The following is a 27062-nucleotide window of genomic DNA, read 5'->3' as shown; positions in this document are numbered from 1 at the left end:
AAGAGGTCTCTTCTTCTTTAACTTTTGGTTCCTCTCCTCTACCGCTGCCAATTACACATGAGCGAGACCTGACAAAGGGAAAGAGACACATTGCGAAGAGGGGGAAAGAAATTGGAGGTTGAATCCGTCTCCGTGAAGCTCGTTGCTTCTTCTTCCTATGTCATCTCCAAGATCTGTCTATCTTCTTCCCGCCGTCGACTCTTCATCTTCTTTTGTCATCTCTTCTCTCTTGTCTCCATCTCTAATGTCTCTCTGTCTTGTGTCGCAAACAAATGAGATAAAATTAGGGTGTTGAAAGTGGAAATAGAGGGAAAGTGAAAAGGGTAAATTATTAAGTGGGATATGCAAATTATTAAGAAGGAAAGTGGAAAATCAGGAAAAATAAATAAACTGGTTTTGCCGAAACTTAATATATATTGATTTTGTCTGCATATTATATATATATATATATTAATTGTTATATTTCCGTTTTATGATTTAGTTCAAAAATTATTTTAAGTTTGAAGTTTAAAGATTGTATTAAATTATAGGGTTTGGAGTTTGAAAATAGAGTTTGAGTATATGGAAATAAGGTTTGAGGTGGGTTTAGCGTTTGAAGTATATAATTTCAAGTTTAAGTTTTGGAGTCAAGGTTTGCAAAAAAAGATTTGAAATTTAGGAAAGTGTATATGAAATGTGATATGATGTGGATTTTTGGTGTTTGAAATATATGGCTAGGATATAATAGTGTTTGATTTATGTAGTTTAGGAGATATATTTGAGATGTGAATTAGGTAAAAAGATTTTAAAATATATATTTGGAGTTAAAGTTTAAGATTTAGATTGTATGTATGTTTAAGTTTAGGGTTTAGTTTGGGGTTTAGGGTATGGTGTTAAGGTTTTGTATACAACCAACAATGGAAATGTTCAAAGATAGATATTTTTTGGCGATGACCCATTCCTAGTTAATTTGTTGCTATTTGTTACAAAATGGCTGCGAAACCCATCCATAGCTAGATAGCTACAAAAGCGCTACGTTTTAGCTACGGACGTTACATTTTTGTGTTTTGTTGCTATTCGTTAAAAAAATGACTACGCAGAATACTCTGTCTCGTACTCAGCTCCACAGTGACATGCTGCTATGAGTCATGGATCATCTTCGATTCTTCTGGAAAATCGATTCTCCTACAGATTAGCTCTGTCTGAAGGTGTTGCAGTGTCTACTGCAAAAGTGGGATTGTAGTAGTCATTCTCCCAACTGTCAATAGGACCTTCTGAAAATCTTCTATTACGTCGTCTGGAGTATTGTCGATCGATTCTTCGAGGTGATTGTCGATCGATTTCTGATTGGCACTATCGATCGATGTGGGGTGTGAGTTTCGATCGACACAGAATATTCTGTCTCGTACTCAGCTCCACAGTGACATGCTGCTATGAGTCCTGGATCATCTTCGATTCTTCTGGAGGACATTGTGGCTGTATGACTGGAATTGGATCATAGTATATGTGAGGGTCTATGAGCGTCAGGCATAACTGGTTGGTTTGCATGTTGCATACTACTCCTACTGTTGATAAGAAATATCTTCTAAGCAATATAGAAGAGTTCCATTTCAGCTTGATATCCAAGACATGTAAATCTACTGGAACTAGAGCATTACCAATCTGCACCTCAAGGTCTCTGACAATTCCTCTGAGACCAATCCACAAAAGTGAACGATTCCTTGGAGGGCTCTACCTTCAGACCTAGATGGTCTGCCATAACCCTAGGTAGAATGCTGACTGATGCTCTTGTGTTGCATAATGCATGTCGGAACTCAATACCCTTCACCAGACATGGTATTGCAAACTTCCCAGGATAACTCTTCTTCTTCAGTGTAATCCTATTCTTCATCTTATCTCTTGCTTCGTGGAACATTCTCCTAATGTCCTCTTCAGTTTCCTTGGTCTCTCTGAAGAACATCCACAATATGTGGGTGAAGTAGACTTCCTCGAATGGTTTCTCCAGTGGAATCCTAAGGAATCGCTTAAGAAAATTGTCCATCTTCTTCTCATTAGCTCCCCTCTTCAGATTCTTAGCAACCTCTTCCTTTCTCTTCCTCAATATTCTCCCCCATCGGATTCTTATCAACTTGCATAGGCTCTGGTGCATCTTCTGAATGTGTACTGGTGGTCTCTGGTGGGTCAGCTGAAGGTTTTGGCCTGAGTGCAATGATCCGTGCGATATTGATCTTTGGCAACTGCACTCGGAATGTGAGAGGTAATCGTCGATCGATGGGTACTGGAGGTTGTTGATCGGTGGTGGTCTCTCGTTGTTGATCGATGGCTGGCTCAGTTTGCCGATCGATGTTGACATAAATAGGGTTGGGTGGATGTGGGTGTCTTGCTGCAAAATCCTCATGGGTCATGATCCTCACGACATTGCACGATGCAGCCGGCTCTGTAGGTGTCGTCGATCGATGCTCTGGAAAGCTTGTCGCTCGGTTCTGGTTGAAGTCCATCGATCGATGTTTGAAGTCTGATGCCGATCGACACCAATGTGATCCGCTAAAACTCATCGAACTTTCTACTTCGAAATCTCCTTCTTGCAGCTTCTCATGCTTCACCACTTGCCAGAAATCATCATCTGTGATGGCATTCACGTGGTGCTTCATTGCATCATCTTTTACCCCCATTGCTAAGGCTTCTTGCCTCTTAACAGCTTCTCCTGTCCGAACTACTTGCATCGCAAGCTTCTTCACATTAGTGCTCAGAGTCTCAAACTTTGTGTTCAGGTTGTTGTAGACAGAATCAATCTTCCCATTGAAGTCCACCGTCAGGTTCTGCTGTCCTTCAAGGACCCTATCAAGCATTGCTTCAATTTTGCTCTCCCGAGTCTGTGGTGGTGGTTTCTGGTAATATGATTTTCCATAACTCCTGTTATTGTTGCTGTTGTAGTTCTGGCTATAGGGTTTCTAATACTGCGAACTCTTGTTGAAGTTACTCCTCTGTCCATTGCCATAGAAGTTCTCGTTTCCACTATGGTTTCCAGACCCCTGGAATCCAGCTCCACTGATGATGTTCACATCCTAATCTACTCCTACTCTATCATCTGTATCTACCACATCTACATCCTCTACTAAGCAAGCCTGCTTCTTGAAAAGCTTGTGAACACTGTCCAGCTTTGCTCTCACCTCATCCATCTTCTCCTTCCCAAGGATAGCTGCAGATTTCCTTCTTCCAAAATAAGTGTTCTTGGTGCTATTTCTGGATCTCAAGTTCTCAATGAGTCTCACAGCCTCTTCTGGATTCCTAGTATTGAAGTTTCCTTCGCTAGACGCATCAAGAGCCATCTGATACTGCACTGCGATGCCTCTGAAGAAAGTGATGAGTAACCGCACTTCATTGAATCCATGGTGTGGACAATCCCTTTGGTAAGACTTGAATCTGATCCAAGAGCTTCTGAATGACTTTGTAGGCTCCTGCGCGGATGTAGCAATCTTGCTCCTCAAGTCTTCAGCATGTGTCTCATCAAAGAAGTTACACATGAATGCGTTCTTGATGTCGGCCCTGGATGTAAGAGATCCTGGTGGTAACTGCTTAAGCCAGTGCGAAGCCTCTCCAGCAAGTGAGTACTTGAAGAGCATGCAAAATAGGTAGTCCTCACGGACTCCATTGACTTTGATAGCAGAAATAAGATCCTCGAACCTCTCCAAATGGTCCATAGGATGCTCGTGAATAACCCAGAGTAGGGTGTCTGTCCTACGAGTGTGTAGTACTGCGGCTTCAACTCGAAATCGCCTATCTGGATACCTGGAGGACGAATAGCTGATCTGTTAGCATATAACTGATCTGGATGGTTGTAATCATCCAACGTTCTGGGTCGAGCAGCCTCATCTACAGGTTGAGCAGCTCCTGTAGCATCAGTATCAGGCTCAGGGATTACAGTCCCCGGAGCATCTATCCTCTGACATGCTGCATTACGCAGATGACCCACCTGGTCATGCATGTCTCCATTCTCATCTCCCACAAGAACTAAACTCGCAACCATGTCTCGCGGCTCAGTATCGATCGATGTTCGGGATGAGGTATCGATCGATGTCGGATGGAAGATATCGGTCGACGGAAGAGTAGCTTCGGTCGGTGGTGGTCAGCGAGTGTCGGACGATGAAATTGGTGTCGGGGTCATTGTTTGTTGGCGAGCGTTGATCGATAAACTAGTGTTGTTGTCGATCGATGAGGAGCGTCTTTCTTTGCGGATCGAACGTTCTAAGATTGTAGGATCTGATGAGAATAGCAGTGGTGTTTCCTTGTTGCTTCAGATACTGCTGAGCATGCACCTGAAAAAACAAGAAAAAAAATTATGCCAGAAAGTGGTTTAAAGAAGTAACCTAGACTAAATCAGAATAGATCTATAGGCGATCAAAGCTTCCCGGCAACTACGCCAAATTTGATCTCACTCAAATTACCCTAAGGAGTGAATTACTCTCTCGAATAAGAGGTTCAGTTGTAGTACTTAGGGATCAAATCCAGAAGGAGCTAGGGAACCTAATAAATCTAATCAGAGTGATTAAGCTAGGTTGATTATGATTAAATGTAAATAGCAGGTTGTGAGCAAGGTTGTTGCTCGATTGCTTTGATTGGGTTTTTACACTTAAAAGAAATAGCTAGACTTAGGGTTTCTATTAAGGTAATTAGGATTATAATCCTACATATGCTTAACAGTTGTATGCATGATATTATAGAGTTCAATCGCTTATGAACAACTGATCGGTGTTCGCTTTCTAAGTTTGTGTATTGACCAGATATAAGCGTCGATCGATGATTTTAGAGGAATATCGATCGATACATCTTTGCACCGTCGATCGATTATTCTATAGTAATATTGATCGACGCACTCTTAGTCAAGCTTTACGCGCGCGTTGAATAATGCTCACTAGGCTTACTAGATCAGCTTTCGCCTTACTCTAACAATCCTAGCTCAATTAGGACGGATTCAGGGTGAGATTCAAGTGTTAACTTGTGCCTACAACTCCTAAGTCAAGGTTATAGCTAGCTAAACATGAAACATGCATTAATGACAATCCTAATGATGAATATCACAGCTAGCAATATATAGTTGGGGCTAATCCCTCATAACCTATTTGAACCCTAAATCTAACAGTAGAACTACTCAAACATAGCTAAACAATTCATAACAACTTGAAGGTATAAAAACTACATAGATATATAATAGATAATAATGGAGTTCCAATCACAAATCTCTTTGGATCTTCTCTCCAACAAGAAAGCACACTTTGCCTAAAACACTTTGGCAAACTATAAATATTAGGTTAAAACTCATCAGGGGCAATCTTGTAATTTGGTGAAGTCTTGGTCTCTAAGTTGGCTGGAACCAAACGGGCTTTTGTGCATTTCGCTGTCGATCCATGTCACAAGGTGTGCATCAATTGATTATTTCCTCTGAATTTCGACCTCTGGTCTTGCTCGATGGTCAGCTCGGAGTCCTCTCCTTTTATATCCAAAAATGCTCCAAAATCATCACTTTCTTCCAAATCACTCATGAACCTATAAATATACTAAATATAAAGCATAGTAATTAGTTATTAAAACTTTTATAAACCATGGCTAATTTTTTTTAAAATCCATGGCCTATCATTAGGATTGCTAGAAGCAAGAGACTGCTGCTTTAGTTAAAGACTAGTGAATATATCGATCAGCTCGCTTACATTTTTCGAAGGTAGCATCGATCGAACGCTAACTCAATAGCATCGATGAATGCTCGATCTATGTCAACAAAAGAAAACTGAGATATTTGACTTAGTAACAGATTTGATTTGAAGCGAAAGGTGGACATCTTATGCATTAGACATCATGTTCTAGGATTGTTATCTGCATACCTTAAGCATTCTATATCATTGTAATCATGATTGCCTTCACCCTGCTTTACTTATTTATTTATTTCTAATTTACTGCCTAGCTTAATCTTCTGATCGTCCTTATAACTTTTCACCACTGTAACTACATGTAACCTTTCTGGTTCCCCTTCTCTCTTCTCTTCTCTCTTATCTCTTCTCTCTTCTCTGAATCCAATTTTTTTACTGGAAAAGTTGTAGGCGAATAGTGGGTAATGTATCTACCCCTCGCTTCCAAACATTGTGTGATCATTTTATTAATGTAGAATAATGGGGTCACAGGAGACACTCCTACCCCTCTACACCACAAGAAATCATTTCAATCTTTTGTAAATATATATAAATGCCAAAGAGAGGTGGAAGGAAAACCATGAACACTAAGTCTAATACCTTCTAGACTTGCAAGAGGATTCTGATCCAATGTTTACCGAGCCCAAGACAAGCAAGTTGAGCTCAATTAGGTTGGAGGTCAGCTTGGTTCTTTCAAACATTCTCAGCAAGTGTGAATAATTGGCATGATGATCCACTTCAGCATCTATAGTACAATCTGTGACACCCCCGATCGTAGATGACCGGAAATGACACGGTCGATGTTCCTCGATGGTTGATCCGAGGTTCTCAGAATATACTTCCTATCACCTTAGACCAACAACCAAAGAACACCGACACTCCTATCAGATATCACTCTAGGCTTTTCAACCCGAAAAAGCAATACCTGATAGTTATTTCGTCTGAACAAAGACTAATATCATATGGAACCCGTACTTTAAAAACATTCTTTATATATCATTCAAAAGCATGTTAAAAATTTGGTTATAAATTAACCTCGAGGTTTTTGGTCAACAAATCTTATACATAAGAAATATCAAAACACCTTTGCAAGGATAATAAGACTACCGCTTGCTAATGATGTTCCTTCCCGTCCTAGAGTAAGGCCTCCCGTCTACTGGTTACCTGCATCACAAATGAGTCATGAGTAACTAGTTTACTCAGTGAGCCTAGTCCCCCACCCAATGTATATTAATAATATCTCAAGCAAGCAACTTCAATTGTATGCAGTGGAAATAAGTTCTATAACTAATAAAAATACATATATAAGGCCTATCCTTCCATTGACGTGAATCTTATGTTAAACATCACCTCCACGACACCCGCCATTCACTCATACTTATAATATATATATAGACTAAACTCGGAAAACCACAAAGGCTAACCGAGCCTAGCGGGAAAATAAATATAACCACCATCTCCATTAGATATTCCAAGATCGAACATCTAGTGCTGCATGCAGTTACAAGGCCTCCAGGGTGCGACCCCATCATCGTGTCTTGGTGACCTTGTTCCATATCGCATGAACAATTCACAGTAATGCGGGAACTTTCAGGAGAGTGAGTATACAATAAGACTTCACATGATTTATACTCATATATTTAATAATATAATATATTAGTACTTGAGAACAAGTATTAAGGTTCAGAATAAACCTCTACGAAGATTCATTAATATTTATTAAGTGTTTACACTAAGTAAACACCTCACCAATTCAATATTGATCAAGAGACAAAGCCAATCAATCATCTACATTTTTAATCATGCAACACTAATTCATACCTCTTTAATCATCTATCTAGACTCACCTTTGATTCCATGAGATTGGCTAGAAAAGACTAGACTCGAGCTAAACTAATAACACTCCATTTCACTCCTGATTCAGAACGTGAGGATACAAAATCAGTCAGGTCGATTCCAACAGAAACTCTACTCAGCTTAGTTCAAAGCAGTTTAGTTTGGTTCAAGGATAATTCAGTTGAGCTAGGCCTTTAAAAAAAATATCTAAGCGACATAACTGAACCAAGATCAATCCACACAAGGGCTTAAAAACTAATATGGACAGGTTGCTTAACAAATCAGTCCACTTGCTCCATACAAAACTCCTCTGAACTTGTAGCTATGGCATACCGATTTCCTCAAGCTTTAAGATGAACTTGGTTGATATAAACTTCAAGCTGAACACACGTCTAACATGATCAGGACAAGATATCCATGATAGGTTCAAGATCAGAAATAGACCAAATCATTTTGGTTACCTAACAAGAACTGAAGCTCAACCCAAACTGATCTCATCAAACCCATATGTTCTAACCAATAAAATCTAAGGCTAAAGAACTTGGGTGATTCTAAACTCTTGTTCCGTTTCCTCGTCGGACAAAGGGGGTGCTTCAGATCGTGGTTGTTCACCCTCCTTTTGCTTGCCCTTCTCCGCCGTTGATAACTTCTTAGGGACTGCTTTTGGTAGTGTTCTTCCACTTCTTAGTGCTACGGCACTGCATTCCTTAGGATTCTTATCGGTCTTTCCATGTAGAGTACATTGCTGTCTCTTGACGCTCTCGGCTGTCTGTGCGATCTGAACGTCCATCTGACGCATATGGCTGGCTACATTATTGTATTTGGTACTCAGGTCATTGATGTTGGGGTCGAAAACGGTTACGACAAAGTTAATATCTAAACCTCCGCAAAAAACAAGTGTGAGTGTCTTTGTGCGACAATTATGCTTGGTAGAAAGAATGTCACGACACATGATCTCGAGATAAAACCTTGTTCAAGTCTTGGTTGGATCAAACACAAGCTGTCCTAAGGTAACATAAACATATCTAAACCAGCCACGGATAGGTTCGAGTGTCATGATCGGAACACGAACAAGCCAAGCTCAGTCACTACGCAACGACCGAATATGCACACTGCCCGGTCCCTACGTAGCGACCGAGCTCGAGCCAAGCTCGGTCGCTGCGTAGTAACCGACGCGTCCCGCTCAGCAACCGAGCATGCATGCCGTTCGGTCGCTACGTAGCGACCGAGCTTTTCCGAAACGTCAAATACGACACGAATCCATGTATTCTCGTCTACTCTTTGATGCTATCTCTCGAAGACCATAGCAAACTCATTTCATGTTTCTCGACATTTGAAGTCATCAATCAAACTTTACGATAAAAACCGCGAAAAGTTTGTTTTATCGAAGGAAACCGTAAAAAACGCTTCGAGCCAAAAGACGGCCCAAAGGGACCTAAGACATGACCTAAAAGCCCACTTTACGATTTTTTAACCAACAACCCGTAAACCGTAGGATGGTTTACGCTTGGTTCACAAGGAAAGATAAATGTCAAGTTATGAAGTTTTGGAAGATAATTACGAAGATCAGGAAAAATGGAATATCTTCATTTTTGGCTATGACGGTTTAAGCGCAGAAGGGGAAAAGCGTAAACCGACCTAGGAGGGAGTATATAAGGAGTCCTAGGCGAGAGGCATGGGAAGAGAACTTTTTCACAGCAAACTTAGCACTTAGGGCGATTTTAGGCAACTTTCCGTTTTCGTTATTCGAGCTGCGACTCAATTCGGTTTTTGCCATCTTAGGGTTTTTTAGAACTAGGAATCTCGCCGAAAGCTCTCGTAGCCCAGGCACTTACCTTGTTGTAAACGCTCAAACGCAGATTCAGAATAAGAACTATCTTGCTCTCTTTTTCGATTTCTTATTTTATTACTGTTCTCGTTTCGTGTTCTGATTGCTTGGCGTGTGGTATTAGCAGATATCCGAGACTTCTGGGAAACTAGGGTTCTCCTACTTTCTTAATTTAAATGGAAATCGACAGTGCGAATTTCGGTTCCCAAAATTGAACATGTGGTTCATCTTGGAGTTGATGTCTGTGGTGGCTTGATTCAACGCTTTCCCGTGAATTGCTGACCCTGGAGCAACTGATGCATCATCGTCGCTAGAACCTTCATCTCATCTTGCGGAGCAGTTGTTGGCGAAGGAGCGGTTTCTTGAGCAGTCTGTTGCTTTTGGTTCTGGAACTGGTTGTGCTGCGCCTGGCTCAGGACATATGTTCTTCCTTGGTACGGTTTCTGATTGCCGCTGTTCTGTCCTTGACTGTTCTGCGCGTTGTCAACCGGTTTGTCCGTCTTAGGATACACAAAAAGGTGAGGATTGTTCCTCACGTTAGGGTTCGGGTGGTAGTTTTTGTACTCCCATCCTTGTCTATTGACGTATCTCACTTCTTGCTGATCATCCATGGTATTGTCCCCTTCAGGTGTGGCGTCTGAAACATTGTTCTCTGTTGCAGCTTCCTCCATGATGAACACTTGGCTCTGATTGCCCTTCAACAGCTGATCAGCCTTTGCCGCTAGATCGTCTATGCTGTTTACGCTCTTGGAGCGATCATTCTCCTTGTTCTTGTTGAGTGAGCTTGACGCCATATTTTTGATCAGTGCGAATGCGCCTGGTGTTGTTTGGGTCATGAAATATCCATTGTTCGAGGAATCAAGAGAATTGCAAAACTCATAGCTCACTCCATCATAGAACACTTCCGGTATGTAGTCATCCTCAAACCCATGGTGAGGGCATTCCTTTCCGTACTCCTTGTAACGCTCCCAAGCATCATAGAAAGGCTCGTCGGTCTTTTGCTTAAAATTAGAGATTTTATGCCTCAGAGCTGCGGTTTTCGTCTTCGTGTAGAAGTGGCTTAAGAACGCTATTCTGACTTGTTCCCATGTAGTAATTGTACTAGTCGGAAGGGAGGCTAGCCAGCGAGATGCTTTCCCATCCAAGGAGAATGGGAACAATGTGCATTTGACGTAGTCTGGTGGCACTGCATACACGCAAGAGAAATTGCATACCCTCTCAAAGTTCTCGATGTGTGCCGCGAGACCATTGAACATTTTTTTCTGCACCAGGTCGATCAAAGCATGCTCGATCTCATAATCCTGTCGAGTGCAGGGAGGGGGGTTGATGGCGGAGCGATTGGTAGGGAAATTCTGCGGAAGGTTCAGCTCTCCGATGGGAGCGCCTTGTTGCTCAGCTTGCTGAGCAGCGAGTTCAGCTGCTGCTTGGCGAGCAGCTTCTTGTGTGTTGATGGTCTGTGGCATCTGTTGTTGCATGAGCGCCATTGCAGTAGTGAGATCATCCTGGCCTCTATGATCACCCATTGTGGTGTTAGTAGGCGGCGGTTGTTGACGGTTCTGTCGTTCTAATCTTGCGAGCTCTTCGTTACTTAGCGTGAATAATGATCCTTGTGCGTTGCTCCGAGTTTGTCTACTGGTCATGCACCTAGATCATTGGCTGCAACAAAGAGAAGAAAGCAAGTTAGATATTTTAGACTAAGTATAAAACTGAAAAATAGAGGTAAGTATCTGGTCCCCGTCGCAACGGCGCCAAAACTTTATACACTAAAACAAAACCTTTCCTACTGTCAAGTTAACAGTGGTAATTGTAATATTTGAGATTCAATCCAGAGGACCAGTTTACACTTTATTCTTATGAGTTTTCTACTTAGCTTAATGATATACCTTGGATTTGACCCATTTTTATCCATGGTACATTATTATTTTACTATATATATATCTATGTTTTCTACTCTTCTAGGTATGTTTTCAGGTTCAGGTGCATTTCGGAGTAAATCTATGACTTTGGAGCATTTTGGAACATCAAAGACATTTCACCCGAGCTGACCACTTAGAGGTCGACGAGAGGAAGAATAATCGATCGATGCGCATCAGTGCTGACGATCGATATCAGGAAATGCCTCGACAGATGAAGATTAATATCGATCGATGTACACAAGTACCGTCGATCGATGTCGAGACACCAGACGCGATATTTTGGATTCAGCAGACTTAAAGACCAAGGCCAAGCCAAATTACCAAAATGCTCTGACGAGTTTTTAACCTAGTAGAATATATACTGCCTAAGTGTTTGACGGCATGGAGAGCTTTTTCTTTTCTAGACCTAGTTTTGTTACAAGTTTCATTTGGAGAGAAGAGCACTTGTGATTGGAACTCCTTGTTTCATTTTCTTATCATCTATTCTATGAGTTTCTATTTATCTATTGATATGAATTGCTATGCTATGTCTGAGTAGTTCAACTGTTAGATCCAGGGTTCAGATAGGTTTGTGGGATTAACCCCAAACTATAGATCTGCCTTGTTGTGATATTCATGATAGATTTGTATTCATTGCTTGTTTTAGCCTAGCTAACTAGAACTTGATCATAGGATTGCATATTCAAGCACCCTTGTTATCCCATCCTGACATTGATCTATCATATTAGGATTGCTAGAGAGGGCTAACCGTCAATTTAGAATCTTAGTAGGGCATTTAATACTCGCGCATAGGCCTGGCTAGAACCCGTCGATCGATGTCCTCAACTGACAATCGATCGATGTTGGCAAAAGTGTGTCGGTCAACGTCTTAATAGACTATCGATCGACACTCTCTTGTGTCTGCATCTAACCGGTGAGACACAAGATCTAGTCTGTTAACCAGTGGTACATGCGACAGCTGATCACTGAGTTAAGCGAATGAGCTCTAATATATCATGCATGCAACAGTTAGGCATCTATAGGAATTATAATCTCCAACACCTGAATAGTGGCCCTGCATCTAATATCATTTCCAACCTAAGTTACATTTATCATTTACTCGCTAGTTACTATTGCTATTTTATTTAAAACATTACAACCTTTAGAATTAATATACACTAGATTTAATTGTTCCCTAGCTCCTTGTGGATTCGATCCCTAAGTACTACATCTGAACCTCTTTTGATGAGAGTAACACTCCTTAGGGTAATTTGAGTGGTATCACTTAAATTAAAAGTGGGGTTTGAATGTTGGTGGTAACGTGCAAGTAAAGTAAATGATTGCAAAGTGTAAATTCGATATTAAAAAGAAGCCAATCTAGGGTTTCTCATCGGGTGTTGATACTTAACCAAACATTCATTCAAGCGCGATGTAACACAATCTAGAACACGGATCACTCAAGTAGAACAACCCCCTGTCATGGTGCTGTCCCCTTTGCGGTTCGATCTTGACGCCTAAACTATTGTTTGGATCAAGGATCAACCACAAGCAATAGAGATCAAGTCCGATAGGCACACCGAGCACTCTAGTATCTACTTTCGCTGACTAGAGATTCGCGGCTCATTCACCCAATATCAAGTAATCTCCTACACGGTTAATGAGAACATTCAACCTAAGATCTAGCAATAAGTGATCAGCTTAGAACTAGCATTAAGAACAGAGGTGAACGAAGACACAATATAGTCGCTTATTTATGCTTAGCTTAGCGATCAATACCCTAGAACCCTATATGTGCTAGGATAATCTGCTCACAAGATGAACAATACATGATAACTGAATAATACTGCATATAAATCTTAAGAGAAATCAATAGGGTTCAGGATAATCTTCTCGGTGAAGAAGAGGAGTCGTCTCTCTTACAATAGCAAATCAATATTCGGTCTTAGTCTTCTTGTAAAAACTCGCGTCCCCACAAAATAAAGATAAGGATGGCTTTTTATATGGAGGCGCCATCGACATCAGAGGAGATAATAGGTGATTAGGGCAAATCTTTGAAAGATATGGAAACTTCCATAAATGTCGAGAACAATCGTCTGGCTGTTCCTAGTGGGATCAACCGTCAGACTGCTCCGCTCGATTGTTCCGCCGGGAAAAAGTCCAATTCTTGCTCCTTTCTTCACGCTTCTTCCTTCAGCTCTTCAGTATACTCCAGACCTGAAATGACTCTAAAAGGACTGGACTAACTCGATAAAACATTGAAAACAAGTTAAAAAGCATATACACAATGGTGTCAAAACACCATATATCAAGGTGTTTTAAGGTATATTACTACGATATAAAGTCTATTTAGAGTAATTACAGGTTCATGTACTTACTTGAGGAAAATGATGTATTTGGAGCAATTTGGAGACTTTTGAGAGCTTTGCGGGAAACAGAGAAGAAGTCGATTGTTGAACCAGAATATTCACCGACGATTACCAAGCATAATCGATCGATGGAAGGCTCGTACCAACGATCGACGGCGAAGCCACTCGCGAGTTAATGACAAATTAGAAGACTGCAAGTTTCACAAAAGTTCCAATAATTACATTTTAAGTTCATGGCCGCCTGATAGGCTATATTATTAATCTTTTGTATCATTTTAGAGGCAGACTTGCCTAGAGACCTTTTAGACCTAGTTTGGAGAGAAGCTACAAACCACCATTGGAGGGAGAGAGAGCTTAGTATTGGAGAGATAGATCTGAACTACAAAACAGAGAAGATCTTCAACTCCCTTGCTTTCATTTTCTCTACTGTTTTCTTTTGTTATTCATTTATTTAAATCTTATTCAGACCATCATAACCATGTTTCTTATGAATATGTCTGAGTAGTGTTACTGTTGGATTTAGGTTCTTCATAAGGTTGATTTATGTATTCCTAGCTTAAACTGTTGCTAGGGTGTTTAAAATATAGTTCTTCATCTAGTTGCTCTTAAAGCTAAGTTTAGGATTGATCACCCTTTAACTTAGATCCTAGGATTAATTGAGACAAGCCATTGCTTGACTCAATACCTGAAACTAAACTAGTATGATCTAACTAACTAGATACACACGAGAGTTGGTCTAGTAAGTTAGAGAACACTAATCAAATCCGCTCGTAAAGCTTTCTGGAAGAAGCATCGATCGATGCGACGACTGTTTAGTCGATCAATATTTTGAAAGGTGTATCGATCGATGTTCTTTACGAAGCATCGATTGACACTTTCTCGTGATTAACATACGAAAGTTGAAATCCGAGATCAGGATTAGATAATCTAATTGATTTCACCTAAATTTGAGTTCGAGAACAATCAACACAATAATATAGCAAGGTTCTCTCCTGCTGTTGACACATAAGATTTTTAGAGTCTTAAGAGGTTGACAGGTCATTAAATGAAAAAACTTGAAAAACCAATCATAACATTTTGGTTATCCACGTCATTGCTTTGTGTTTAACGTTTTCTACATTGTGTATTTTGAGAGAGACATCAGTTCGTGGTTGAGGAATGGTGCCGAAGATAAATCATCTTCTTCAGAAACTCCATATCAGAAGAAATAGTAGCGTTGAGAGACTACTTTCAAAGCCGGCACAGTTTATCTCTTTCATTTACAGTTTACAGAGACCAGCCGCCGCTGGCGTCGGAGAAGAAAATGGCAGAGATAGAGTGTGTCGGAGTAGTGGGTGCTGGTCAGATGGGTTCAGAAAATCGCATAGCTCGCCGCCACGAACGGCCTTGACAATTGGCTCATGGACGCTGATAAGGATGCGCTCTCGCCACCGCAGCTATCTCCTCCTCCGTCAATCGTTTCATCTCCAAAGGCCTAATCAGCAAGGAAAGATTCAATCGATAATCCTTAAAAAAATCTACTTTCCACCTGGGAATCTATATTTACAATTAGACATGATGTTTTGTTCTCCGTCTAAGATCGTTGTCTGAGCCAAAGATAGATTAGCCTATAGTGTGTTCTCTTTATTTTCCGATAAAGTTAGTTGCTTTATTGATTAAGATCACACATATAGCTTCTTAGACTATTTCATGATCTTGTAGAGACTCTGCAGTTGTTCTTATGATAGTGTTTAGACAAAAGTGTATTTGGGGATTAAGTACTGTGAAAATAGCCAGAGTTTGTGATAATAATTAGTCTGCCTCCACATTGTGATTGTTTTCTTAGCTAAGCTCACAAGCTAGCCTTTGTCTACAGGTCAAATGGTGAGTAATGATTCCTTTTCAAGGAGGCTCGGAGGTCTTTACTGTCTCTATTACCTTCATGACATCCAACCTTTTAAACCCAAGTTCCGGATTGTACCTCACTTCGTAAGTTTTACCATTTGTTGAATCTGTCTTTACCGGTTATAAACTTATAATCATACCTAACTAGCATGGTTCTCATCTTACAAAAGAGCTTGGGAGATTAAGGGACTTTAACATTAATAATACAAATGACGAAATCCAATGTGTCTCTGATAAGCTAGCTGTTCCATTGGCGTTTGTGCAGAAGAAGAGTAGGAGCCAGAAGAAGAGAAGTGGCTGAGTTAAGTATGAGAGTGGAGAAGAGACTCCTTATGACAAGGAGAGTTTGAATAATGAATAAGTATTATTATATGAAGCTATGTCGTTTTGGTTATTTCATCTCTATTAAAGGGGGAGTGTCCCTTATGGAAACCTTATCAAATGATCAATTAACAAATTAATACTCTTCTTATCTCTTCTCTCTCTTTCTTGTTACAAAGATAAGCTTCAGCTTATCAGTCTCCTCTCCTTTTGTTAACTTAAAAGAGAGAAAAGAATAAAAGAGTAGTTGAAGGATTCTTTCCAGAGAGACTAATCCTCCACACAGGCACTAAGACTGCGCAATATACAGTTCATATCTCTGAAGGATGAATTATTTATTCTTTAACATCTCTCTCTCTCTCTCTCTCTCTCTCTCTCTCTCTCTCTCTCTCTCTCTCTCTCTCTCTCTCTCTCTCTCTCTCTCTCTCTCTCTCTCTCTCTCTCTCTCTCTCTCTCTCTCTCTCTCTCTCTCTCTCTCTGGTACCGTAACAGAGCCTACAAAATACGAAAACGGATCTCTCTATCAGACAGACACGAAACAATGAATGAGCTATATATGTTCTTTGGCATAACATTTAAAAATAAAAGATGATGAGCTTACTTTCTTAGTTTGGTCAGTGGATTGAGGTCTTTGTTTGTAGAAAATTGGAAGTGGCTTCGCCTTGAAGCATAACCTTTGCCTTAGTTTACTCTCTTCTTTCTCCACATTCCTCTCCTTCTCCTTATGTGCCTCCATGGCTTTGAATTTCTCCTCTAGCGTCTGAAACATCAAGAACCATTTACAAATCGTAAGCCACAAAGAAGAAAGCATAGAAACCAAGAAAAGAAAAATAAACTCAAAGCTCATCTTGCCTTTTTTCTTCTCTCTGCTCTCTCCTCTGTTCTTAATCCAAACGGTGTGAAGTAGCTCGGCGTCCTGATTTTTAACCCCCAATAAACAAGTAAAAACACACACATTAACCATATGAATTGTGCAATAATTCATTTAATTAAAGATGTGTTCTTACTTTGCAGGAAGGAAATTCCATCTTCCTCGACCTGTCTTGGTAGAAGAATCATGAGCTCTGCATTTACTTTTAACACCTGATGAGTTACTTCTCTAACCACACATCATTTAAGTAGAGTTAATTGAGGCAGTGTGTTTTACCTTCTGTTACTAGACAAAGGTGTGGTGAACAAAGAGTCCTCCACAATTCCCTTTGCAGACACCTACAGTTAATCCAATCACAAGAACATAAGGCACTCTTGGTTTACCCTAACATAAAATGAGTGAAACACTCACCTTATTATTGCTTGATGGTGTCCGGAGAGGAGTTTTGCATTCTTTGGTTTGTAGCTTAGAAGAAGAAGAAGCTCTTGTTGACCCATCAATCTTCCTTATCATGGACACTAGCCTATTGAACTCTTTTGCTGGTGTGAAATTGTAAGAGCTGCTCTTGTTACTACTAGGCTTTTGACTTGGAGTCCTCTCTGATATATTGAGCTTAGACACTCTCGGCTTTGTACTGCTCTTTGGTTGTGCTTCTTTAATTTGTATTTCTTCTTCTGCAAACAACTAACAGATGAAGAACAAGAAGCCAGGGAAAAAAAAACTTTAATAAAAAAAATATTCCTTAAGGATCCTAGGCGTTTTCTCTTCAACCTGTTGTTCTTCTTTAACTGTAGAGCCTTTGCCATTAATCTCTGACTTGTCTTTCCCACGGTTCTCTTTCTCATCAGACTGTCTATTACCAGACATGCTTACTTTTTCTGCAACTACTTTCATTTCAGCATCTAAAGATGCTCTTGGAATCTCAAGAACCGGGTCGGATTCTTTCTTTCCTACGCCATTGATATCTTCTTGAACTGGAACCAACTCATCAGAGGTTAGCTGTCGGAGCAAGAGTGCCTCTTCGGGAGCAGCTTTTCTTGCAGCAGCGAGTTTCTTGTAGTGAGCTTCGAAGAAGGCTTTCTTCTGAGCCACAGACCCTGGCCTCGAGTATCTCTCTGTCTCCGCCACATAACGGTTCTGTGTCGGGAAAGATGACCATTTTTCCCAGTCAATTTTCTCAGACATGAATCTCCCAAAGGACACTGACTGTCCTAAAGCACCAAGAGAATCTCCCTATTACACAAAGATACAACAGATACATCTTTCTTAGAAATCTCTATGAACAAAACAGAGAGAAAATGTTAAAAGTAAGACAAGGAACTGAAATGGAAGTAGAAAGAATGAGGAAACTAAGAACCACCTGTGGAGCTGCGTATGAGAATGGCTGCATGAGGCAAGCAGATTCTCCCATGCTTTTTCTTTTTGGAACAAGGTTCTAATTTTACCGACAGTCAAGTGGGGAAACAAATGCTTGAGAAAAACATGTTTATATTTGGAGCTTTGATGGAGCCTCAACAACTGAGAAACTTCATCAATCAATAGACCTACAGACCACACTTGTGCTGTGTGCTTACCGAAAGTATGTCACTTTGTTCCTTAAAACGTATCAGTAAGACTAACAATTGTGTTTGATATAACCTTTTTAGTGATATGATTCTCATCTTGAATGGAACAGGCTAACCTTTGAAACCGAGATTACAATTCATTCATTTAGATATGGTGAGTACGAGATACCAGTTCCTTAGACAGAAGAGTATATATAAAGGGTAATGTTGAACATTTTTATTATTTTTCTAATCTGGGTAATGAAGTTGATTTGAGATCCATACATAAACAGTCTATAGGGTATGCAGAACCCAAGAAGCGTGCAATGAAAAGTACGCTACTTCATTTGAACTGTTTTGTTAGCATCTTTTATCTCTCTTAAGTTTTACCATTAATGCTATTCCCTCTCATATTATATCAAATTACAAAGTTTGAACTCTCTGAGATTTTAAGCATGTGTGTTACTTACCTTTTATGATCCATATATCGCTTGATTGTTGGTAATGTTAAGGTGCATGAGAAATAGTGAAGACTGTGGACATAGTCACGTAAAGCACATAACAAAGAGAAAGAGTTGATAGGAAAGAAGGTTCAAAACTGAAAGAGGAATGGGATTTACAAAAACTTTCGTTTATGAAAACACCGAGTTTGATGGTCCGGACATTGTTTTAGATTGACCCTGTTTACAGAAACTTGGAATACCAAAGAAAAACTATATCCATTTCATGAAATACCTAAGGGATAACACATTAGCACATGATTTTTGTTTTCGTATAGCATATGAAATGCTTTTTATAACACATGAAATTCCAAAATTTCAAAATTCCAAATCCCATATTTTCTATGTTCCTTTTAATTATTAGTCTGGCAAATGGCAACATCAAAATCGGAAACATACATATTAAACAAAGAAACATACGAATTTGAAATATTAGTCTGCACGCGGTTGCATATGTAGCAGGCCTAGGCATCAGCAATTTATTGACTACTACATACCAGTTGGTTTGCTAAAGTAGAGTGTAATGAGATCGTCGATCTTATAATAGAGAGAGAGAGAAGAAAACCATTGTCTTTCAAAAAGAAACTTATCATAAATCTGTCTTTTTACTTATAGAATATTTTTGATCAGAATCAAATAAAACACTTATTACAATAAATGAAACATATAACTTTAAAATTTATGAATTGATTTTATAGAACAAATAAAAAACAACTTTACAATTTGACAAAAAACAACTTTACAGTAAATTCTAAATTTTTGCAATTCTTTTATAAATCTTTTTGAGTATGTAATATCAAATAATACTACCTAAAATAAAATTCTAGGAAAACTCGTCATTTGTTTGGATAATAAATACTTACCATTATAATATATAATTAAGCCAAGAAATTCATATTTAAAAGAAGAAAAAAAATTAACAATAACACTTATATCATCACCATTATTTTATATATCTAATAAACAAAATTTATAAATTTTATCCCGCCGCGTAGAGCGGGTTTTGACCTAGTTAATATCAATAAACCCCTAAAACCCCAAATTAAGTTGTCTACTTATCATACCTGAGAACATACATGAATCTAGCTATTTCCCAACTATCAACAGGTTCAAATCAAACCAATCAAGCAACTGCCTTGCTCACCATTTCATTTACTGCTTAAAACCTTTTAATCTAGCTTTATTTCGAAGACTATAAATCTATTGTGTAATCCTAGAGTCTACATGGATTCAATCCCTAAGTATTACATCTGAACCTCTTATTTGAGAGAGTAATTCACTCCTTAGGGTAATTTGAGTGTACCCTCGACCAGCAAGAAGTACTATTCACAGAATTAAAACAAATGACAGTCTAGGCAATCTCAAGCTCAGGATACCATACGATCTTGATGCTTACATGGAGTGGATGCAACAGTGTTCTGTAGTTATGCTATTCATTGGTGCGACCAAGTTGTCACTGCTAGAAGAAGAGCATGAGAGCTTTGTTATTTTTACCTATAGACAAACTTATCACAAAATGGAATGTCAAATACAAAAAAAGAGTGTAAGAGTAATCATACCTTGTAAAGTATCAACTGATTGAGACAAATTGATGTTTCTGTTTTGTATAACTGCTAAAGTAATCTAGCCAGATTGAACAAGGTTGGGATTTTATTATGTGGCACGTCAACAGAGTGACCAATTTCAATCAGCATATGGACAATTCCAGCATCCTTGTACCATATAACAGTTACACCTGTTTTTTCTAATTTTTCCTTTTTATCGAGAAAGGTAATCCATATTCCATCAACCAGAGCCTTCTTAAAATTGTCGAGCGCCGACTGAAATGAAGAAAATTATTGACGCTAATAGCCAAAATTGAAAAGAAAGCAAGCCGTAACGATACTCAAATTCTTTTTTCCTAAATTGTAAAGCAACAATGTCATGCACGAATTCTATTGGTACTTCTTGCCCTCCCATTTTCATGAGTGTCCGTGCCTGATAGTTTTTGTTTTTGGTTGTTAGACAAAATGAAAATGTAGCTGAACAGTCAAAATCACACTTGATATAAGAATTTCCATCTTGAAGCCGTCAAGTGCAGCCCCTATGTCAGATGATATCAGCTGCTCACCAAGCCCAACAAAATGCCTACAAGGTTTTAAATCTTGGAAACAAAAATTGCAATAGATACGGATTCATATCCCTATTAAATATTTTGTAAACCAAACTAACATAAGCATCATGTGGATCAAGTTTTGTGGCCATCCACATGTACCCAAGAAGGAAAAGAAATATGAACATGAAACTTTTCCAAATTTCATGGGAAAATTTCAGAATGACAGATCAACAGAGAAAAGCATGCAGTCATTAGACCCTCAGAGTTTCGCAGTTTTCAAGATATACTTACTTCTAACACTTTCTCGAAGTTAGATACTGATCCTTTAAGCTCCCCAACTTTAGTTGTACTCTCAGATTTGGAAATCGAGGAGTTAATTTATAATGATTCAAATTATCTCTATTTGGAAATCAAGGATTTTATTTTTGAAGCAAACCTAAACGGCTCTCCCCTACAAATAAGGAAATAAATGTCCATGATGAATTTGAAATAAGAATCATATGATCCTCTCGACTATTCCTTAAACCTAACTCCAGGTCAAGAACTCCTACTTCCAAGCAAGTTAGCAGATCTCCTAAGACAGATTTTGGCAGATACATGTGATCATTGTTGGCCATACAACAATGTATGCCCACTGTAGAATCAGAGCCGAGCCTTGAATTTTAAAGGCAAGAAGCCCAAAATGAAAAAAATGGCCGAAAACTTTTTTGTATGTGGGGAGTTTCGATCTCTGGTTCGGGATCCTAAACAATGGCTATTTAACCACTGCACTAAGACACACTTTTGAGAAAATGTGGCCGATTATTTTGATATTATATGTCGGCCGGAAGCCCATGCTTCTTTTGCTTGGGCCCAGGGCCGGCTCTGTGTAGAATATTATTTCTCGGAATTCCTGGTCCATGCCGGGAACCGTCGACTAAAACAGGGAGACAAAGTACCCATTAAAGTATGACAACGATCTGTTCATGCGCCCTCAAATAAGATCTGTACACGCCATCAAGGCCGTGCACCAAGAAACAAATCTCGTCATTCACTGAAATGAAAAAAATAGGATCATGAATTCTTTGAGATTATTTGAGCTCATCAGGCCCGAGCCTGGAATCTTATTGGACAGCAATCGTCCATCGACTATTCAAGACTAGATATCTACTTCCGGGTCTGCATATGGTCTAGGCCAGAACAACCCGGAGATGGCACTAAAGAAGTGACATCCTACTCATGATAAGCCTGCTGAGATAGAACGACTCTGGTAGACCAAAGTGCACATGTTATCTCTCGACTTCACCAACAAAATCGAAAGATAAGGGGCAAACTATTGGAGATAAATAATTTAGAGAGATTTTGCTCCTGCTTTCGAGCATGACACCAGCCTTCAGATTCCTGTTTAGAAAACTTTCGGCTCAAACCCAGCTTCATCACTGCCTCCACGTAAAATTGAAAACTTTTACGAAAAGGGATTTTCCATATTTTTGAATATGGAAGCCTTGACCTAGTTTCTGACTACAATCAGCCTATATAAAAGGGGATCCAAATCCATGAACAAGAGGTCGACTATTCAATACACACATATTAGGGTAGGCGTGTAGAACTAGGGTTTAAACACCAAACACTGTAGTTCTGACTCTAAAGTACACCCGAGGTACCGACGGGGGCTGACTGACTAGGTTGTGGGACATAGGAAGTTGTGGGACAGTAGCTTAACATGAGGTACCGACGGGGCTTACTGACTAGGTTGCTTGGTGTCGAGTCTATCAAGTCCATGTGTAGTGATGACTGAGTTCATTGTATTGTTTGATGAGTGTTATAGTTATTTCACTGTTTGATTGTTAGTGGCTAGTCAGTCTTTTTCACGCATTGAGTAGCATATAGTTTCATGCGCAGAGACTAGTATAGAAACACTTCACTGAGTAATCTATTTACTCATGTATTCCTTTTACAATATATATACAAATAATGGATATAACTAGGCTACTTTGGGAGTTCTAAACAAAAGGATGTGTATCCAAAATGCCACACTCTGAACCTAAGGTCAGAAAAGGAAGAACAGGTCATTACATAATTTATGACCCATGAATTCATATGCATTGGAGAGATACATAGTAATCAAAATATTTCTAACATTCTTCTTCAAAATAACAAGCAAAAACTATTGGGCCTTGAGCTAGTGGTACTTGGTGAATCTATAGCAGTCCAGGGGCGAATGGAACCTGAGTTAAGAGGGGGTACACAATCTTAATTTTACCATCTGCTCTACCAAATTTTTATTATTTTACCTTACAAAATCGAATACATAAATATAATTGCGGGTGCATGTGCATCCATAATATATAAGGTGGCTTCGCCCCTTCGATCACTATCGATCTCAGTCGCTAGACCCTGTTGTTAATTTAAAAAAAAAATAACAAGTAGAAGACTATATAGTAGTGGGGTTGTCATCGTAATTTAAACCGAATTTAGAGGTACAAAATTCAAAATTAAAGGAAACCCATATCTAATCGATAAACGCTTCCTAGTTTGCGCGACTCGCAACATCGTTACCCCACACAATTCAGTTAAGGAAACAAAAGCTTCCAGAGGAATCTCTCACAAGTTACCACCATCTTAAGGTCGCCGATCTACTCTTCCTCTCTTTCTATTTCTCCTTTTGGTGATTATTATTCTTTTTCATCGATTTCTCCATTTCTAGGGTTTGGTTTATACCTAGCCGGATCTCGAATACTGTAATCATGCCGGTGACTTTGACTCCGAACGCCATCGCGGCGATTAACACAGGCGACGTCAATCTGAAGCCGCTGTTACAGGTTTTAGATATCAGATTGATAGGGAAAACTCAGGAGAGGTACCGTTTGCTAATCTCAGATGGTGTCTCAGCTCAGCACGCTATGCTCGCTGTTCAGCTCAACGATCGGGTTAAGTCAGGACAGGTTGAGAAGGGATCCATTGTCCAGCTCATCGATTACATTTGTAGCGACGTTAAAGGCCGCAGGTGATTTTTTCCATAGTTGTGATGGACTCTATGGTTTAGTTGAATGTTTCACGATGAGATTCAAAAAGCAGTTGTAGCCTTGTTTGAAGATTGTTGTCTCTCTTTGATAGTGATAAAATCTTATGCATATTGTGTACAGGCTTACGATTGTGCTGAACATGGAGACCATAGTACCACAGTCTGAAACCATTGGGAACCCAACAATGTCTGCAGAATCTGATACAGAATTCCAAAAGCCAGTTCCAGGTCCAGGCAACATACATCCTCCGAGTAGGGTTGGTTCAGTTGAGCAGCATTCAACTAATAAAGCGCCTCCCAGGGGTGTAAACATTACTCCATCTGTTCAGCCTGCATATCAACCACCTCCAAGCTACAGAAATCATGGACCCATAATGAAGAACGAGGCTCCAGCTCGAATCATCCCTATCGCTGCTCTCAATCCATATCAAGGTCGGTGGGCTATTAAGGCTAGGGTAACTGCAAAAGGAGATATCAGGCGTTATAACAACGCAAAAGGAGACGGGAAAGTATTCTCTTTTGATCTGCTTGACTCTGATGGAGGGGAGATTCGTATCACTTGCTTCAATGCTGTTGTTGACCGATTCTATGATGTTATTGAGGTTGGTAAGGTGTATTTGATTTCAAAGGGAAGTTTGAAGCCTGCACAGAAAAACTTCAACCACTTAAAGAACGAATGGGAAATTTTCTTGGAGTCAGCATCGACTGTGGAGCTTTGTCCCGATGAAGATGGCTCCATACCAAGGCAGCAGTTCTCCTTCCGTCCTATAGGCGACGTTGAGAAGGCTGAAAACAATGCCATACTCGATATCATTGGGGTTGTGACGTCTGTAAACCCTTCTGTCCCAATCCTAAGGAAGAACGGGATGGAAACCTATCGGAGAACCCTCAATCTGAAGGATGATTCAGGAAAGGCCGTTGAGGTTACGCTATGGGGAGAGTTCTGTAACCGAGATGGTCGGGAACTTGAAGAGATGGTTGGTTCAGCCTTTTACCCCGTTTTAGCAATAAAAGCTGGAAAAGTAAGCGACTTCAGTGGTAAATCAGTTGGGACAATATCGTCAACACAGCTCTTCATAAATCCAGATTTTCCTGAAGCTCAGAAACTGAGGAACTGGTTCGATCACGGTGGAAAAGATACTGCATCCTCCTCCATTTCCAGAGACAATATGCCTGGAGGAGGTTCGAGGAACGAGATACGAAAAGTTGTTTCCCAGATCAAAGAGGAAGGTCTTGGAAGATCAGACAAGCCTGACTGGGTCACAGTGAAAGGAACCATAGCATTCATCAAAACTGATAGCTTCTGCTACACAGCTTGTCCTTTGATGATTGGAGATAAGCAATGCAACAAGAAGGTGACACGGACTGGAACAAACATGTGGCTCTGTGACCGGTGCAACCAAGAGTTTGAGGAATGCGACTACAGATACCTTCTTCAAGTGCAGATTCAAGACCACACTGGGATGGCTTGGGTAACGGCGTTCCAAGAATCCGCTGAAGAAATCATGGGATGTCCGGCTAAGCAGCTTTACACGTTGAAGCACGTATTGCAGAATGATGAGGAATTCGCAGTGATTGTTAGAAACAGACTGTTTCATCAGTACATGTTAAAGTTGAAGATTAAAGAGGAAACGTATGCGGAGGAACACAGACTGAAGATGACTGTGGTGAAGGTTGATACGGTGAATTACACATCCGAGAGTAGATACTTGCTCAATTTGCTCGTTGGGTCTCTACAGGTATAATCAGAGGGATCTCAAATTATCTTACATTATGGTGGTTATCGATATGCTGTATTTGAGCGTTGTGCTTTTCCGAATCCCATTTTTATTTTGGATTCATTGAGACTACTAAGACAAATTCATGAAACAAGGAGTTTTTTTTTTTAAGTTTTGAGCATAGTACACACCAAAGTTTCATTAAACGATACAAAACATGAGGCACAACACATTAACAACAATGAAGATAAAATATAGCTTGCTAGCTTCTTAGGTTCTCTTGACAGGGTCAAAGTTGGAGACACCGACGACGGCACCAATGATGACGGTGAGAACCACGCCACCAGACGCAATGCTGAGCAAGAAGTTCTTGAGAGAAGGAGAGATTCCTGGACCAGCAGCTTCAGCCATCTCCGGGATGACCATTGAAGCGGTGAGAGCGGCCGCAGAGAGTCCGGTTAAAGCCTTGCCGAACTTGATCTTAGAAGCCCTAACTTCGAGCCTCTGTGTCCTGCCTCCAGGTGCAGACATGGCCTTGGATGGTTTCAGAGGTAACGGGTTGAAGAAGGTCGATGAGCGGGTCTGGTTAAGTGGTGTGACCAATGACATTGTGGAGGTACAAGCCATGATCCTTCGAGTCCTTCGGTCTCTGGTTCTTTAGGAATGTGTGAGATTGCTTGCGTGATGGATGTACTTAAGGGAGACACAAGGAAAGTGAGGTCGGAGATTGGAGATGTGAGTCCTACGTGGCAGAGTCTGACTTTTCGATTGGCTGATTGGATAGATAAGGTTATCTCAATTGGAGAATGTTAAAGGTGATAAAGATTTCGTTTATCTCACTCCGATACAACGTTACATTCAAACACGATTATTTTATAGAATTATAAGAATGCTGGGCATATTCATTATTTTATTTGATATTTGTTTTAATCAATCAAAAATCTTCTTACATCTATATTTATTTTAAATTAGGTGTTTTTCTATATCACTAGGCCTTTTTCCGGGCTACGCCCGGATTTTTCTCAAGAAAATATTATATATTTCATTATTATATTATATAGAATGTGTATATTGTAAAATATGTAAAATAATTGCAATAAAAATTACAGAATAATAAAATCAGCATTACTTATTTTAGTATTAAAATGTACATTAAGCACAAAAGCTAACTAAACTTATGAATGATTTTTGGGTTTCCTCTCTACTTTTGACATGTTACTTTGGAATAAAAAAAATTGTATGCTTTTCAAGATGATTGGAACGCAATAAACGTCAATACATATCTTACAACGTATTTTTAATTAAATTATCTTAGTAGTCATTGATCAGTCCAAGAAAAGTAGATTAGTTATAACCAGTGATAAACTAAGACATGGTAAAATTCACATTTTATCAAAAAAAAAAAAAAAAACTAAGACATGGTAAAACCGGAGCTGAGATGGTAAGGAAGAGTCAATGTTCTAGTTCCATGAGTGTGACTTCTTCGAATATTATGCTTGAAGGCTGTTTATAACATGTACAAAATTCTACTAATCATCTA

The 27062-nt window shown here is 39.6% G+C and overlaps 3 protein-coding genes, 1 non-coding gene and 1 pseudogene across 5 annotated transcripts; 2 read left to right on the top strand and 3 right to left on the bottom strand.

Moving 5' to 3' along the window:
• Positions 1-1648: 1648 nt before the first annotated feature.
• On the bottom strand, positions 1649-2828 carry LOC103828827. The gene is made up of 2 exons (XM_009104472.2): positions 2547-2828; positions 1649-2362 (listed from the first exon to the last, which is right to left on the bottom strand). Exons 1-2 carry the CDS (start codon positions 2826-2828, stop codon positions 1649-1651), a joined length of 996 nt encoding a protein of 331 aa, XP_009102720.2.
• Positions 2829-8586: 5758 nt separating this feature from the next.
• Positions 8587-25693, top strand: LOC103828494 (replication protein A 70 kDa DNA-binding subunit A). 2 transcript variants are annotated; one of them, XM_033274859.1, is made up of 4 exons: positions 8587-8623; positions 17138-17148; positions 23590-23786; positions 23926-25693. In XM_033274859.1, exons 1-4 carry the CDS (start codon positions 8602-8604, stop codon positions 25547-25549), a joined length of 1854 nt encoding a protein of 617 aa, XP_033130750.1. In that variant the 5' UTR covers positions 8587-8601; the 3' UTR covers positions 25550-25693. The 2 variants fall into 2 exon arrangements, with proteins under 2 accessions (XP_033130750.1, XP_009102340.1); XM_009104092.3 differs by lacking the exons at positions 8587-8623; positions 17138-17148 and adding an exon at positions 23166-23406 and having other exon boundaries at positions 23487-23786.
• LOC117126933 lies at positions 10249-10355 on the top strand. Its single transcript, XR_004449694.1, has one exon. It is a non-coding gene; the product is annotated as a small nucleolar RNA R71 (small nucleolar RNA).
• On the bottom strand, positions 16234-20043 carry LOC103828825 (annotated as a pseudogene).
• LOC103828495 lies at positions 25665-26206 on the bottom strand. The gene has a single exon (XM_009104093.3). It carries the CDS (start codon positions 26147-26149, stop codon positions 25793-25795), a length of 357 nt encoding a protein of 118 aa, XP_009102341.1. The 5' UTR covers positions 26150-26206; the 3' UTR covers positions 25665-25792.
• Between the last annotated feature and the right edge of the window lie 856 nt (positions 26207-27062).

Source organism: Brassica rapa, chromosome A07, assembly GCF_000309985.2.
Source record: "Brassica rapa cultivar Chiifu-401-42 chromosome A07, CAAS_Brap_v3.01, whole genome shotgun sequence".
NCBI classification, from domain to species: Eukaryota; Viridiplantae; Streptophyta; class Magnoliopsida; order Brassicales; family Brassicaceae; genus Brassica; species Brassica rapa.
This window is presented reverse-complemented; position numbering and strand designations above follow the sequence as displayed.